Source organism: Oncorhynchus tshawytscha, linkage group LG26, assembly GCF_018296145.1.
Source record: "Oncorhynchus tshawytscha isolate Ot180627B linkage group LG26, Otsh_v2.0, whole genome shotgun sequence".
In the NCBI taxonomy this organism is placed as follows: Eukaryota; Metazoa; Chordata; class Actinopteri; order Salmoniformes; family Salmonidae; genus Oncorhynchus; species Oncorhynchus tshawytscha.
In genome coordinates, this window is record NC_056454.1 from 3321373 (window position 1) to 3339608 (window position 18236).

The 18236-nt window shown below is 42.4% G+C and overlaps 1 protein-coding gene across 1 annotated transcript in view; it reads left to right on the top strand.

Annotated features, from left to right (window-relative positions):
* The first annotated feature begins 1004 nt into the window (after positions 1–1004).
* The window catches only part of itgbl1 (integrin, beta-like 1), a 137438-nt gene continuing 120206 nt past the window's right edge, over positions 1005–18236 (top strand). The window contains exons 1-2 of the mRNA XM_024388655.2: positions 1005–1265; positions 7663–7856. Coding sequence (XP_024244423.1) covers positions 1174–1265; positions 7663–7856 — 286 coding nt within the window. The 5' untranslated portion in view covers positions 1005–1173. The remainder of the gene's footprint in view (positions 1266–7662; positions 7857–18236) is intronic.

The window sequence follows — 18236 nt, forward strand, 5'->3', positions numbered from 1 at the left end:
TTAAATCAGTGTATATTATTGGTTTAGACAAGTCCATAATTGTCACGTTCTGACCTTTATTTCCTTTGTTTTGTATTTATTTAGTATGGTCAGGGCGTGAGTTGGGTGGGCAGTCTATGTTTGATTTTCTATGATTTGGGATTTCAATGTTTCAGCCTAGTATGGTTCTCAACCAGAGGCAGGTGTCATTAGTTGTCTCTGATTGAGAATCATACTTAGGTAGCCTGGGTTGCACTGTTTGTTTGTGGGTGATTGTCTATGTTGATGGCTTGTTTAGCGCAGCTCGCATTAGCGTCACGGTTGTTATTTTGTTTACTGTTTTTGTATAGTGTTTCAGTGTTCAGTTCTTTCTTTCATTCATTAAACATTCAACATGAACACATATCACGCTGCATTTTGGTCCTCCAATCCTTCTCGCCTCTCCTCTTCAGATGAAGAGGAGGACGACCGTGACAATAATCCTTAAAAACCCAACAGTCAGTGCAATCATGACATGGAAATTCAATATATGACAATTATTTAGGTAAATGTATTGCAACAGTAAAAATAAATTGCCCCCACAATTAATGAATTGTAGGATTGTGGGAATCAGTCATTTGTCAGGTGTCTTCCAATAATCACAAAATAAAAAAATCTAAATAGGCCTATAATTATTAACATTTTTTTACACAATTGAAAAATGCTAATAAAATAGTTAAATGTTCAATGAATACTGCTTTGCAAAATTAGTTCATTAGTTTGACCATGGTCAGGTATAGTACCTATTAGGGTACTTTTGATTCAATACTTGTCTTTGATCAAGAAACTCAGGACTCAGGAAAGAAAGAGAAAAAAACAACGATAAATCATATGTATGAAAGACTGTTTCTAATTACATAACTGTGACTGAACTTTTCTTTTCTTTTTTGGCAGGTTCCTCCTCTCCAACTCCTGCCCAGGACTCAGCCTGAGAGAGTCACAACTAATCAAAGGCACTTGTATGGAGAGAGAGAGAGCTATTGGCCTCTGAAGGATTGACCAGTTCTGACCAACCCGTTGCTCTCTCTCCCTCTCTCTCTCCTTCTCTTCCTCACTCCTCCTCTTCCTCGCTCCATCTAGCTCTCCCTCTGTTTGGGAAAAAAGGGGGTAAATTCTTGTAGGCGACTTCACTCCAGGTTTCTGTGGGATTTAAACATGCGTGCGGAGGCTTTGGTGAACTGTATGTTAGTTCCCTTGCTTCTTATTCTGCTCACGGCTGTCGAGCAAAGTTTGTTACAATCGCTGGGGTGAGTTTTGGAGTTTCACCATGGCTTTCTTTTTCAGTTAGTTTTGGGGTTTCAGAGAGAGAGAGAGAGAGAGGGCAGAGAGAGGTGAGATCTGCTGACTGGGTGAACGTTTAGAAGTAGAAAAAGGTGCCGTTACAGTAGTGTACGTAAATGTGGTTGGTTAAGTTTGTACTGTCGGATTCTCTATTATGGAGTACAAGTTTTTTATTTTATTGACACGTAAGAAAGTTGCTACCTCTGCACTGGGTAGGTGTTTTCAAAGGACATTATGTGATTTTGAAAAGTTATTGAACAAATGTTACATCAATAGTGGAAAAGAATGTCTATGTCATATGAACTGTATCTGTACAAAGTGTTGATGACAATTTTTTTTACACATTCAAAGATCAAGCTGCATTTGCAGGATATGAAACCATTCCCTTGAAATGTCATGAGTGCTTGTTTTGTGGTGTGTTGTATCATGCATCTGCATTTCTTATGATACTACACAAAACGAAACAAAAATAGACAGTGAAATAGTTGTCTGATGTGAATGTGGGAAACCACATCTTCCTTTGCCTTGGCCTTGAAGGGGAGCCTGCAGTAAGTATTGCCACATGACATTGCAGAGCATAGTCTGTAAACTGGACTCAGCTGAGGAGAGAAGGAGGTATTTACTCAAAATAGGTGCACCAGGGGGCTGTGTGTATGTGTGTGTGCGCGAGCGCGTGTGAATGTGGCCAATGTTGAGGCTGTGTAGGGTGTTTGTTGTTGTGTTATGTGGTTGGGTGGTAGGCCCCAAAATCCACAGCACATGTTAATTGGAAAATATAGAGGCTTTCTGTACCATTACTGTACATGTGACAACTACGGTGAAGTCAAGGATTAATAACAGTATGTTGTTGTAGCCCATAGCTCAAATGCAGGGTTGAGTTTTTTCTCCCTGTTTGGTTTGTGTTTGTTAATGTGCCACCATTTCTTTTAGATAAGGTATGCATGCATTATTCCATAAAGAGTGTAATAAGCTGTTCCTTTATCAAATTGGGAGTGGCAGGAATATTTGATATTTGGGTTTTACTCACCCCTTGGAATATTTCTGCTGTTCCTGAACAGGAAAGGCTTTAGCATGTGAGGCCAGGAATAGAAAAGAATGTCAGAAACCTAGACCAAAAGAGTGAGTGGGACGGCAAAACAAAAGCTTTGAAAGATCGCTCGTCTGGAGTTGCAGTCCAAGTGGAATGACTGTACAGCCAGTTTGCTACAGCAGGAAAATAGTTCTGCAACAAGAGGAAATGTGAATTATTATGTGGATTATAATTAAGGGACATTTTTGTAGGGGGTGATACATTTTTTGTACGGGCAAATCAAGTCTGAAATTTCAAAGTGGAATTTGCTAACTTTAGAATCCTTTGAAAAACTCATATACACTACAAGTTCGCATTTCCTGCTTTGCTGGAATATTCTCAGCAACAAGAGAGTGATCAAATTGAGATCCTATATCTGTATCTGTACAGTATGTTCTTTTCTTGGTTCTCATACTCCATTCCAACCTGGGTTCAATGCGGAAGACACATTTTACTGCATTCAGTTGTACAACTGAGTAGGTATCCCCATTTTCCTTTCCCTTTAACCTATTTGAAATGCACATTGAACATTGACATACTTGTGTCTGTAGACTGTAGGTTTCTACCCCAGCTCTAACCTCGGCCATTATCAGTTGAATTACATAACACAGAAACATTATGGCTATTGTCAAATGACCATTTTCTTATATTGCACTGGTTAGCTGTTGTCATACAGTAGCTCACCAGCCATAGGAGGTATTCCTGCCTTTAGAGTACACTAGGTATTAGTTAGTTCATAGGTATTGGTTAGTTCACATTATGCTTAAAATAGGACGTGAATAGTAATAGAAATGACATTACAATGAGATAATCCATTCATTTGTGAGATACTCCTACAGCATTTGCAGAGCTGAACGTTCAGGAGCCACAAAAGATTTACAGTCAGAGAGAGAGGGAGAAGGTGGGAGAGAGAGAGGGAGAAGGTAGGAGAGAGAGAGGCGGAAAGAGAGGAAAAACAAGAGAGGGGAAGCGGCATGGAGAGAGAGGAGAGGATAGGAAGACAGAGAGAGTGAGAGAAACAGTCAGAAAGAAAGGGAAAGTGAGTACGATTACAATTAAAGCTGTAAAACTTCACACAGTCACCTTGCACCTATAGACAAATGACTTTTTCACAGGAAATAAAATGAGGGAAGAAAGTGACGGAAGAGAGAACAGAGGGATTCTTGACTCTTGAGATGGGGATTGTTACCAGAGACCAGCACTGTTTACAAAAGGAAACACACATTACTATTCCCCAAAAGAAAATGGAAAAAGCTAAAAGAAGGGATGAGGAAAGGTATAGCATAGATATAGAATGTAGAGTGCGATCAGGAAAAAAAATCACACCCCTTGACTTTTTACGGATTTTGTTGTGTTACATGCTGAATTTTAAAAGGATTAAATTGAGATGTTTTGGCACTGGCCTGCACACAACACCCCATAATGTCACAGTGGAATGTTTTTCTATATTTTGTATTAAAAATGAAAAGCTGAAATGTTTTGAGTCAATAAGTATTGAAACTCTTTGTTATGGCTAGCCTAAATAAGATCAAGAGTAAAAATGAACTTAACAAGACACATAATACGTTGCATGGACTCACTCTGTGTGAAATATATATATAATATTATATATAAAAAATATATATAATTTTTTTATGACTACCTCATCTCTGTACCCCACATATACAATTATCTGTAAAGTGGATTTCAAACACAGATTCAACCATAAAGACCATGGACTTTTTCCAATGCTTCGCAAAGAAGGAAGGGAACCTATTAGTAGATGGGTCTTTTTTTTTAAAGCAGACATATCCCTTTGAGCCTGGTGAAGTTATTAATTGTACTTTCACTGCAAAGATACAGGCGTGCTTCCTAACTCAGTTGCCGGAGAGGAAGGAAACCGCTCAGGGATTTCACCATGAGGCCAATGGTGACTAAAACAGTTACAGAATTTAATGGTAGGTGAAAACTGAGGATGGATCAACAACACTGATGACACAATACTAACCTAATTGACAGAGTGAAAAGAAGGAAGCCTGTACAGAATACAAATTATGCATCCTGTTTGCAATGTTTGGGGCAAGTCTAATACAACACATTACTGAAAACCACTCTCCATATTTTCAAGCATAGTGGTGGCTGCATCAAGTTATGGGTACCTAGCTGTGGGAAGATGCTTTGGAATATGTTAAAACATGCATCCGGTTTTCAACAAGGCACTAAAGTAATACTGCAAAACAATTGGCAAAACAATTAACTTTTTGTCATGAATACAAAGTTGTATGTTTGGGGCAAATCCAATACAAGTACCAGTCTCCATATTTTCAAGCAAAGTGGTGGCTGCATCGTGTTATGGGTATGCTTGTAATCGTTAAGGACTGGATAGTTAATGATAAATAAACTAAATGGAGCTAAACACAGGCAAAATCCTAGAGGAAAACCTGTTTCAGTCTGCTTTCCACAAGACACTGGGAGATGAATTCACCTTTCAGCAGGATAAGACACAAGGCCAAATCTACACTGGAGTTGCTTACCAAGAAGATAGTGAATCTTCCTGAGTGGCCAAGTTACAGTTAAATCTAGTTGAAAATCTAAAGCAAGACCTGAAAATGGTTGTCTAGGAATGATCAACAACACATTTAACAGAGCTTGAAGATTTTTTAAAATAATAATGTTGCTCAATCCAGGTGTGAAAAGTTCTTAGAGACTTACCCGGATAGACTCACAGCTGTAATCGCTGCAAAAACTTGCTTCTACAAAGTATTGACTGAGAGGTGTGAATACTTATGTAAATGAGATCTTTTTGTATTTCATTTTCGATAAATTAGCAACAATGTCTAAAAACATGTTTTTCCGTTGTCATTATGGGGTATTGTGTGTCGATGTTTGTGAAAAGATCCATCAGGCTGTAACACAACAAAATGTGGAACAAGTCAAGAGGTATGAATACTTTCTGAAGGCACTGTACATCTGTACCTATAACACATAAGAATAAAGGCCAAGATGAGAAATCTAATTGACAGACAGCTCTAATACATATACACAACAAATGTATTATAGACACACTGTATGCAGAGAGGTCCACCTCTCCTCCTCCCTTATTTTCTATGTGCTGAGTTGTTCCAACCCCAGTACATACAGTGCCTTCGGAAAGTATTCAAACCCCTTGACATTTTGCACATTTTGTAAGGTTACAGCCTTATTTCACATTTGATGAAATCGTTTTTTCCCTCATCAATCTACACATAATACCCCATAATGACAAAGCAAAAACTGTTTTTTAGAAATGTTTGCAAATATATTACAAATTTAAAAAAGAAACATCTAATTTACATAAGTATTCAAACCCTTTACTAAGTACTTTGTTGAAGAAAGTTTGGCAGCCTTGAGTCTCCTTGGGCATGACGCTACTAGCGTGGCACACCTGTATTTGTGGAGTTTTTCCCATTCTTCTCTGCAGATCCTCTCAAGCTCTGTCAGGTTGGATGGAGAGCGTTGCTGCACAGCTATTTTCAGGTCTCTCCAGAGATGATCGATCGGGTTCAAGTCTGTCTCTGGCTGGGCCACTCAAGGACATTCAGAGACTTGTCCCAATGCCACTTCTGCATTCTCTTGGCTGTGTGCTTAGGGTTGTTGTCCTGTTGGAAAGTGAACCTTCGTCCCACTCTGAGGTCTTAAGCACTCTGGAGCAGGTTTTCATCAAGGATCCCTCTGTACTTCACTCAGCTCATCTTTCCCTCGATCCTGACAAGTCTCCCAGTCCCTGTCGCAGAAAAACATTCCCAGAGCATAATGCTGCTTCCACCACCAGGCTTCACCGTAGGGATGGTACTGGGTTTCCTCCAGATGCTTGGCATTCAGGCCAAAGAGTTCAATCTTATTTTCATCAGAACAGTGAATCTTGTTTCTCATCGTTAGAGTCATTTAGGTGCCTTTTGGCAAACCCCAAGAGGGCCGTCTTGTGCCTTTTACTGAGGAGTTGCTTCCGTCTGGCCACTCTGCCATAAAGGCCTGATCGGTGGAGTGCTGCAGCGATGGTTGTCTTTCTGGAAGTTTGTCCCATCAAGAGCTCAGTATATGTGGAAACTCCTTTAAGACTTTTGGAAAAGCATTCCAGGTGAAGCTGGTTGGGAGAATGCAAAGAGTATTGAAAGCTGTCATCAAAGCAAAGGGTGGCTAAAGAAATCTCAAATATAAAATATACAATGTTTTTGATTGCTACATAATTCTATATCTGTTATTTCATAGTATTGATGTCTTCATTATTATTCTATAATATAGAAAATAGTAAAAATAAAGACAAAATCCTTGAATGTGTAGGTGCGTCCAAACCTTTGATTGGTACTGTGTGTATATATAACATAGGGAAATCAAGTTTTTGACCACACTGGGCCTTTAAGCCTTTTTGGCATTGAGAAGATTCAAGCCAAGAAGTATAGGCTATGACTTTTAAAAGTCAAAGAAGTACACTATATACCATGATGTTTTGTAGATTTAATGTTTGTAAAATAGTTGTACAGCCTGGGGACATTTAGTAAGATGGCATTCATGGCACTCAGGGACCAAATCTGTGGTGGCTCTATATCTAAAAATGTTAGGGTACCTAAATCTACCTCTAAATCTACCTCTGTGCCAAATGTGGTGATTGTCTCAAAATAGGCCTTGTGAAATGCAAATTGCAATACCATCTATGGCCATTTTTTAAGATGACTACCAAGGTCTCCAGTGGCCAAATCTGTGGTGGCTCCATATCTAAATCTATTCAGGGTAAATTCATCTACCTCAAAGCAAATTTGGTGCGTTTGTCTTGCAAAAGTCCAGATAAACAGTGCTAACGACAGCAGCCATTTTGTAAGATGGTCGCCACGGACGCCAGGGGTCAAATATGGGGTGGCTTCAATCTAAGTATTTTCAGGGTACATGAATCTACATCTTTTCCAAATTTGGTGCTTTTATCAAAGAAGTGAACAATTTATCTGCTTAACTGCCCCACTATAGGACATTGGGGATTAAGAATGGTCTCCCAGGTTCAATCCCAGTTGTAGGCCATACTTTTGTACTTTTATTTTTTCTGTTTCTAACCCTCTCCCAAACCTAAACCCTAACCTTAATGTCAACACATTCCACAATCAATGGACGGCTCCACAGACTGCCCCATACGCCATAATTAAAAGGGCCAGCCATGCCATCTCTCTGTTGCTGCAGTTATGGCCAGTTATGGAGATTGTGTTGATAATAATATACTTAATACATACATCAAATATGTGATCTATAGGCTATAGAGATATAAAAAGCTAATCCTCTTGTTTTCCCAGGCAGGTATGTACGCTGTCTGCTGAGTCGTCCCAACGGCGGTGCAAGACCCCTGAAGGCCTTATCTGCAGCGGTAGGGGAGAGTGTGACTGTGGGGCTTGCATATGCCAGGTCGCAGAGCCAGGGAACTACTATGGACCACGCTGTGAATGCCATGACTGGGTCTGTGTTACATATGACGGGAAGACTTGTGGAGGTAAGGGATAGAGCGTTACAGAAACACTCACTAAGTCAGCAGTAGGGTTCCTCTCAAGGGTTCTCTCCTCTGCACTTTGTCTTGTGACTGTTGCTCCCTCTTTTGGTTGATTGATTGAATTGTAAAGCATTTTATGTCATTAAAAAAATACTGTAGGTAACCATAGTACGCACAGTACAAGGGCATGTACTCTCACGGTTTGAAAAAGTGCAGCAGACCAGGAACGTTTTTAACATGTCAGTGGATGTATGGTGCAGCACGTTTTGACCCAGCTCGGTCTTCCAAAGATAAGTTATAAAGCAGACATCTTCTCTCACAGATTGCAAACGTTCTGGAAAGCTCTTTGGTTTGACTCAACCAGACTGAAGTCACCCCCGGGTTAGTGTGTGAGAAGAATAGTTCGGCCTCATCCTGGAGTCACACAAAAAATCCTCCTCCAGGTTTTATTAGGGCCTTTGATGTTCCCACAGTCTTTCATTGTTGGGGAGAGTTTGGACATTTTTTACATTCAGCATCACTCTGTCAAGGGAGTTATTTCAGGATGTTGAGAATCCCAGGGAATAATCAGAATTAATACACATGACATACACATGACCTGCTCGTCGAACATCTCATTCCATTCAGCCACGAGCATTAGTGAGGTGATACTGATATTGGGCGATTAGGCCTGGCTCGCAGTCGGCGTTCCAATTCATCCCAAAGGTGTTCAATGGGGTTGAGGTCAGGGCTCTGTGCAGGCCAGTCAAGTTCTTCTACACCTATCTCGGCAAACCATTTCTGTACGGACCTCGCTTTGTGCACAGGGCCATTGTCATACTGAAACAGGAAAGGGCCTTCCCCAAACTGTTGCCACAAAGATGGAAGCACAGAATTGTCTCGAATCCATTCACTGGAACTAAGGGGCCTTGCCCAAACAATGAAAAACAGCCCAGACCATTATTCCTCCTCCACCAAACTTTACAGTTGGCACTATGCATTGGGGCAGGTAGTATTCTTCTGGCATCCGCCAAACCCAGATTCGGCCAGATGGTGAAGCGTGATTCATCACTCCAGAGAACGCGTTTCCACTGCTCCAGGGTCCAATAGCGGAAAGCTTTACACCATTCCAGCCGACGCTTGGCATTGCACATGGTGATCTTAGGTTTGTGTGCGGCTGCTAGGCCATGGAAACCCATTTCATGAAGCTCCTGACGAACAATTATTCACTCAAGAATCCACTCATTTGAAGGGGTGTCCTCCAGTGGTGTAAAGTAAAAGTAAAAAGTAAAAGTAAAGTAAAATTAAGTAAAAAAGTAAGTAAAAAGTACTTTACTATTTATAGTTTGGACAACTTTTACTTTTACTAGAAAATAATGTACTTTTTACTCCATACATTTTCCCTGACACCCAAACGTACGAGTTACATTTTGAATGCTTAGCAGGACAGGAAAATGGTCCAATTCACACACTTATCAAGAGAACATCCCCTATCATCCCTACTGCCTGTGATCTGGCGGAGTCACTAAACACAAATGCTTTGTTTGTAAATTATGTCTGCTGGAGTGTGCCCCTTCCTCTCTGTAAAAAAAGAAAAAAAAGAAAATGGTGCCGTCTGATTTGCTTAATATAAGGAATTTGAAATTATTTATATTTTTTATTTTTGGTACTTAAGTACTTCCGGCGCCGACAGAGATGGCCGCCTCGCTTCGCGTTCCTAGGAAACTATGCAGTTTTTTGTTTTTTTACGTGTTATTGCTTACACTAGTACCCCAGGTCATCTTAGGTTTCATTACATACAGCCGAGAAGAACTACTGAATATAAGATCAGCGTCAACTCACCATCAGTACGACCAAGAATATGTTTTTCGCGATGCGGATCCTGTGTTCTGCCTTACAACCAGTGTAACGGAGTGGATTACATGCAGCGACCCAAAAAAACGACTCAGAAAAAGAGGGAAACGAAGCGGTCTTCTGGTCAGACTCCGGAGACGGGCACACCGTGCACCACTCCCTAGCATTCTTCTCGCCAATGTCCAGTCTCTTGACAACAAGGTTGATGAAATCCGAGCAAGGGTAGCATTCCAGAGGGACATCAGAGACTGCAACGTTCTCTGCTTCACGGAAACATGGCTAATCGGAGAGACGCTATCCGAAGCGGTGCAGCCAGCGGGTTTCTCCACGCATCGCGCCGACAGAAATGAACATCTTTCTGGTAAGAAGAGGGGCGGGGGCGTATGCCTTATGACTAATGTGACATGGTGTGATGAAAGAAACATACAGGAACTCAAATCCTTCTGTTCACCTGATTTAGAATTCCTCACAATCAAATGTAGACCGCATTATCTACCAAGAGAATTCTCTTCGATTATAATCACAGCCGTATATATCCCCCAAGCAGACACATCGATGGCTCTGAACGAACTTTATTTAACTCTCTGCAAACTGGAAACGATTTATCCGGAGGCTGCATTCATTGTAGCTGGGGATTTTAACAAGGCTAATCTGAAAACAAGACTCCCTAAATTTTATCAGCATATCGATTGCGCAACCAGGGGTGGAAAGACCCTGGATCATTGTTACTCTAACTTCCGCGACGCATATAAGGCCCTGCCCCGCCCCCTTTCGGAAAAGCTGACCACGACTCCATTTTGTTGATCCCTGCCTACAGACAGAAACTAAAACAAGAGGCTCCCACGCTGAGGTCTGTCCAACGCTGGTCCGACCAAGCTGACTCCACACTCCAAGACTGCTTCCATCACGTGGACTGGGAGATGTTTCGTATTGCGTCAGACAACAACATTGACGAATACGCTGATTCGGTGTGCGAGTTCATTAGAACGTGCGTTGAAGATGTCGTTCCCATAGCAACGATTAAAACATTCCCTAACCAGAAACCTTGGATTGATGGCAGCATTCGTGTGAAACTGAAGGCACGAACCACTGCTTTTAATCAGGGCAAGGTGTCTGGTAACATGACTGAATACAAACAGTGCAGCTACTCCCTCCGCAAGGCTATCAAACAAGCTAAGCGCCAGTACAGAGACAAAGTAGAATCTCAATTCAACGGCTCAGACACAAGAGGCATGTGGCAGGGTCTACAGTCAATCACAGACTACAGGAAGAAACCCAGCCCAGTCACGGACCAGGATGTCTTGCTCCCAGGCAGACTAAATAACTTTTTGCCCGCTTTGAGGACAATACAGTGCCACTGACACGGCCTGCAACGAAAACATGCGGTCTCTCCTTCACTGCAGCCGAAGTGAGTAAGACATTTAAACGTGTTAACCCTCGCAAGGCTGCAGGCCCAGGCGGCATCCCCAGCCGCGCCCTCAGAGCATGCGCAGACCAGCTGGCCGGTGTGTTTACGGACATATTCAATCAATCCCTATACCAGTCTGCTGTTCCCACATGCTTCAAGAGGGCCACCATTGTTCCTGTTCCCAAGAAAGCTAAGGTAACTGAGCTAAACGACTACCGCCCGTAGCACTCACATCCGTCATCATGAAGTGCTTTGAGAGACTAGTCAAGGACCATATCACCTCCACCCTACCTGACACCCTAGACCCACTCCAATTTGCTTACCGCCCAAATAGGTCCACAGACGATGCAATCTCAACCACACTGCACACTGCCCTAACCCATCTGGACAAGAGGAATACCTATGTGAGAATGCTGTTCATCGACTACAGCTCGGCATTCAACACCATAGTACCCTCCAAGCTCGTCATCAAGCTCGAGACCCTGGGTCTCGACCCCGCCCTGTGCAACTGGGTTCTGGACTTCCTGACGGGCCGCCCCCAGGTGGTGAGGGTAGGCAACAACATCTCCTCCCCGCTGATCCTCAACACTGGGGCCCCACAAGGGTGCGTTCTGAGCCCTCTCCTGTACTCCCTGTTCACCCACGACTGCGTGGCCATGCACGCCTCCAACTCAATCATCAAGTTTGCGGACGACACAACAGTGGTAGGCTTGATTACCAACAACGATGAGACGGCCTACAGGGAGGAGGTGAGGGCCCTCGGAGTGTGGTGTCAGGAAAATAACCTCACACTCAACTTCAACAAAACTAAGGAGATGATTGTGGACTTCAGGAAACAGCAGAGGGAACATCCCCCCATCCACATCGATGGAACAGTAGTGGAGAGGGTAGCAAGTTTTAAGTTCCTCGGCATACACATCACAGACAAACTGAATTGGTCCACTCACACAGACAGCATCGTGAGGAAGGCGCAGCAGCGCCTCTTCAACCTCAGGAGGCTGAAGAAATTCGGCACTCACAAACTTCTACAGATGCACAATCGAGAGCATCCTGGCGGGCTGTATCACCGCCTGGTATGGCAACTGCACCGCCCTCAACCGTAAGGCTCTCCAGAGGGTAGTGAGGTCTGCACAACGCATCACCGGGGGCAAACTACCTGCCCTCCAGGACACCTACACCACCCGATGCTACAGGAAGGCCATAAAGATCATCAAGGACATCAACCACCCGAGCCACTGCCTGTTCACCCCGCTGTCATCCAGAAGGCGAGGTCAGTACAGGTGCATCAAAGCTGGGACCAGAGACTGAAAAACAGCTTCTATCTCAAGGCCATCAGACTGTTAAACAGCCACCACTAACATTGAGTGGCTACTGCCAACACACTGTCAATGACACTGACTCTACTCCAGCCACTTTAATAATGGGAATTGATGGGAAATGATGTAAATATATCACTAGCCACTTTAAACAATGCTACCTTATATAATGTTACTTACCCTACATTATTCATCTCATATGCATACGTAGATACTGTACTCTATATCATCGACTGCATCCTTATGTAATACATGTATCACTAGCCACTTTAACTATGCCACTTGGTTTACATACTCATCTCATATGTATATACTGTACTCGATATCATCTACTGTATCTTGCCTATGCTGCTCTGTACCATCACTCATTCATATATCCTTATGTACATATTCTTTATCCCCTTACACTGTGTATAAGACAGTAGTTTTTTTTGGAATTGTTAGTTAGATTACTTGTTCGTTATTACTGCATTGTCGGAACTAGAAGCACAAGCATTTCGCTACACTCGCATTAACATCTGCTAACCATGTGTATGTGACAAATAAAATTTGATTTGATTTGATTTGATTTTTTAAGTATATTTTAGCAATTACATTTACTTTTCATACTTAAGAATATGTAAAACCAAATACTTTAAAACTTTTACTCAAGTAGTATTTTACTGGGTGACTTTCACTTTTACTTGAGATCATTTTCTATTAAGGTATCTTTACCTCTAACAAACACTTTGTACATTTTTTTGCACTTTTGACATAGGTCCTGTTGTTAACTTATATCCCAGCTATAATTCCTTGCATTACGCCTGGGAAGAAAACACTTACCCCAAGGAAAACATTTTGACATATTAGCCCGCACAGCTACAAGGATGCAATTTCATGCTAGGTTTAGGACCTCATACTGAAGCTTATAGAGACCCCAACTGATATATAGAAAGATCTTTAAATGATCTACTTTGGTTTAGATACTTTGATCCTCAAATCAAATCAAATCAAATAAATTAATTAGACTTTGTGAAAATCTGTTTTTTGGCCCTAACTTGCTTACCACTTTTTAAATGTGGTTTCTTCCTTTACAGACTCCTTGAAATTATGACCTCTTCGTAAAAATTTCAAATCAAAGTCTATTGGTCACGTGCACTGAATACAACATTACAGTGAAATGCTTACTTACAGGCTCTAAACAACAGTGCAAAAAGGTATTAGTTGAACAATAGGTAGGTAAAGAAATAAAACAACAGTAAAAAGACAGGCTATATACAGTAGAGAGGCTATAAAAGTAGCAAGGCTACATACAGACACCGGTTAGTCAGGCTGATTGAGGTAGTATGTACATGTAGATATGGTTAAAGTGGCTATGCATATATGATGAACAGAGAGTAGCAGTAGCGTAAAAGAGGGGTTGACGGGTGGTGGGTGGGACACAATGCAGATAGCCCGGTTAGCCAATGTGCGGGAACACTGGTTGGTCGGCCCAATTGAGGTAGTATGTACATGAATGTATAGTTAAAGTGACTATACATATATGATAAACAGAGAGTAGCAGCAGCGTAAAAAGAGGGGTTGGGGAGGCACACAATACAAATAGTCCAGGTGTCCATTTGATTATCTGTTCAGGAGTCTTATGGCTTGGAGGTAAAAACCGTTGAGAAGCCTCTTTGTCCTAAACTTGGCACTCCGGTACCGATTGCTATGCGGTAGTAGAGAGAACAGTCTATGACTGGGGTGTCTGGGGTCTTTGACAATTATTAGGGCCTTCCTCTGACACCGGCTGGTGTAGAGGTCCTGGATGGCAGGCAGCTTAGCACCAGTGATGTACTGGGCCGTACGCACTACCCTCTGTAGTGTCTTGCGGTCAGAGGCCGAGCAATTGCCGTACCAGGCAGTGATGCAACCAGTCATGCTCTTGATGTTGCAGCTGTAGAACCTTTTAAGGATCTGACGATCCATGCCAAATCTTTTTAGTTTCCTGATGTGGAATAGGCTTTGTCGTGCCCTCTTCACGACTGTCTTGGTGTGTTTGGACCATTCTAGTTTGTTGTTGATGTGGACACCAAGGAACTTGAAGCTCTCAACCTGCTCCACTACAGCCCCGTCAATGAGAATGGGGGCGTGCTCGGTCCTCCTTTTCCTATAGTCTACAGTAATCTCCTTAGTCTTGGTTACGTTGAGGGATAGGTTGTTATTCTGGCACCACCCGGCCAGGTCTCTGACTTCCTCCCTATAGGCTGTCTCGTCGTTGTCGGTGATCAGCCTACCACTGTTGTGTCTTCAGCAAACTTAATGATGGTGTTGGAGTCATGCCTGGCCATGCAGTCGTGGGTGAACAGGGAGTGCAGAAGGGGACTGAGCACACACCCCTAGGGAGCTCCAGTGTTGAGGATCAGTGTGACAGATGTGTTGCTCCCTACCCTCACCACCTGGGGGCAGCCCGTCAGGAAGTCCAGGATCCAGTTGCAGAGGGAGGTGTTTAGTCCCAGGATCCTTAGCTTAGTGATGAGCTTTGAAGGTACTATGGTGTTGAACGCTGAGCTGTAGTCAATGAATAGCATTCTCACATAGGTGTTCCTTTTGTCCAGGTGGGAAAGGGCAGTATGGAGTGCAATAGAGATTGCATCATCTGTGGATCTGTTTGGGCGGTATGCAAATTGGAGTGGGTCTAGGGTTTCTGGGATAATGGTGTTGATGTGAGCCATTACCAACCTTTCAAAGCACTTCATGCGGTATTTGGACCAAATTATACATTTTGTGTATGGTTTCTTAGAAACAAGGGTAGCTCATACTACCCATTTGGCTCAACTTACCCCACTCTCCCCTTTCACCAGCATCTGGAAGGTCATTTAAATTTGACAGCCATTCATTTTAATAGAGATCGAAAAGTACATTTTGAAAGTGTAGTCAGTTGGTCTGACCGGTCGCTGCCTTATAGGTACAGGATAAGAATGCTCTGGCCTTATTAGTTCTAGAACACACATCAGAGAAATCATACATTTTGGAATAGACAGCTTGCCATCCACATGCGTCATGGTGTCATTAGCTTCTGTTAGATAGCCAGTCTGTTTTTGAAGTTGGGCGGCCGTTCAGTTGACATTTCGGTAATTGTTCTCAGAAAGGAGATGTGCGTCCACACAAATCCATGGAGCTGGTTTGAGCTTGAGTGCACACCTCTCTAGCATCAAATATGTCCACTCTTTCCCTCATCCTCTTCAGTCTCTTGTGGTTATTGGCATTGTTCCTTGAAATACTAAAGAGTGCTGACATCCAGTCAGGGACTACAGGGATTATGGCTCTGGGCGTAATGAAATAAATGGATTTGGAAAAATAAAACATCTCAAGTTCGAGATTCTGTCTTGTAATTTTTTTTTTTAAAATAGTTTTGTCTTTTCAAGGCGAATTGATGTTAAGCTACTGTCAATCAAATGTGATTTTTTTATAGCTGTATTGGGGTTCATATTTATTCCTGTTTCCTCTTATTAAGTGGAAGGGAAGCACTTTATGCATTGTTTATTAACATTTCTACAGGCACTACAAGCATCTGAACATTTAACTGCTGTGCTGTCGCCAAACATTCCATATCCTGAACACCTGATACAAATGATCCTGAAACATGCTGCAGTCTTTCTTCTTTGAAACCAGTGGAACTAAATCAAAGCATTCACACTGATGAATACCATCGTAACAGCTACTTTACTATCCAATTTCATGAACTTGAAAGTAATAAATATATTTTTGGGTGAAGATCTACAATCTTGAACAGGCCTAAAGGCATGTGTGTGTGTGTGTGTGTGTGTGTGTGTGTGTGTGTGTGTGTGTGTGTGTGTGTGTGTGTGTACATACATGTGGGTGTGCAATTGAGCTCCTTCAGGAGAGTGTGTGTTAGTGTGTGTGTACGTGTGCACCAATGGAGGCTCCTCAGAGCTTATGCTTTTGAAATAAAACTATACTAAATATATTCACCAGTGGAGGCTGCCGAGGGGAGGACGGCTCATAATAATGGCTGGAACCGAGCCAATGGAATGGCATCAAACACGTTTGATGTATGTGATACCATTTCACTTATTCCACTCCAGCCATTACCACGAGCCCGTCCTTCCCAATCAAGGTGTCACCAACCTCCTGTGAACTTCACGTCACCAAATAATTGATTAAAACACACTGCTTTGCAATTAAGGTCTACAGTAGCCTCAACAACACTCTCTTGGGTAATGCTATGGTGTAGCCAGAGGACAGCTATGGGTACATTGATTTCAATACAAAACCTAGAATGCTCATGGTTCTCACCCCCTTCCATAGACTTACACAGTAATTATGACATCTTCCGGAGGACATCCTCCAACCTATCTAAGCTCTTGCAGCATGAACTGACATGTTGTCCAGCCAATCAAAGGATCAGAGAATTAATCTTATATTGAAAGCACAAGCTACGTTTAGCTAGCACTGCAGTGCATGAAATGTGGTGAGTAGCTGACTTAAAGAGAGAGAAAGACAATTGTTTAACAGTTTTGAACACATACATTGATTCAAAAATGAGAGTGAGAGAGTATTTTTTTCACTTTCACTTACTTAGCTAGCGGATGCAGCTAGCTAGTTTAGCCTACTCAAACACCCAGCTTAAACAGAGAGGGATTCTATGCTAGCTAGCTGGGTAAGGCTATCCAACACTGGAACTCATGGTAAACTTTTATTTTAACTGATAAACCGCTTGCTGTACACTGTACTGCATGATTGTTGTGGGTTTACTAACTCTTTAGTTCTAGTAGATATGTTGACTAAGATGTTAGCTAATATGGTGACAACGATGTAGGTTGTGTGTATCGATTAGCGGTTTTGTTGTGTTGTGTTGTGCAATGAAGACCACAAGTGAAGGGAAAATGTGAGAGCAGGAGGGTGTGTAGATGTGAGCAGGAATTATACAACGAGCAAAGTGATCAGGCTGTTTGTATGTGGCTGCTATGAAAGTGAACTGTGTGGGGGTGATCAGGGGTTTATTGATTCTGCTGATTCTGTTGAAAAACATTTCTTAAATGGAAGCAAACAAAACTAAATGGGAAAATAAAAATAAGGTCATGCTCCTAAAAACAAAAACGTGTCCTCCCTAATCTTAAATGGCACCGACCGCCACTGCTGTGCACCTGCATGCTTGCCTGTGTGTGAGGGAGAGAGTGATTTATTTGGGCAGACAGGTTGGGAGCTGGTAAGGAGCTCATTATGGTTCACGGGTCCGGAGAGTGAAGGTTCTGCCTCAGCCTGTTAATGGGGTTTCACTCACCCATACACGCTGCAAAATGGGCCAATGTCTGCAGTTAGACTTTCACACACACACGCACTTGCATATTCATCCACGTGTGTGTAACTGCCTATAACCACACTCCTCACAAGTCAATGTTATTCAAAACAGTAAGAAGACGACCAAATGGAGCATTTCTCTCTCTCACTGCATTTGCCAAGTTCTCTCTCCACTGTACTGTGCCCAGCATCCATGTTCTTCCTGTGACTCACTTATCTCTGCCTCTCCCAACGGGCCCCAGATAGGATTCTATGGGTTTTCCTCCTTAGGGCTAAACTATGGGTTTTCCTCCTTAGGGCTAAACTATGGGTTTTCCTCCTTAGGGCTAAACTATGGGTTTTCCTCCTTAGGGCTAAACTATGGGTTTTCCCAGCTAAACTATGGGTTTTCCTCCTTAGGGCTAAACTATGGGTTTTCCTCCTTAGGGCTATGGGTTTTCCTCCTTGGGTTTTTTCCTCTATGGGTTTTAGGGCTAAACTATGGGTTTTCCTCCTTAGGGCTAAACTATGGGTTTTCCTTTTAAACTATGGGTTTTCCTCCTT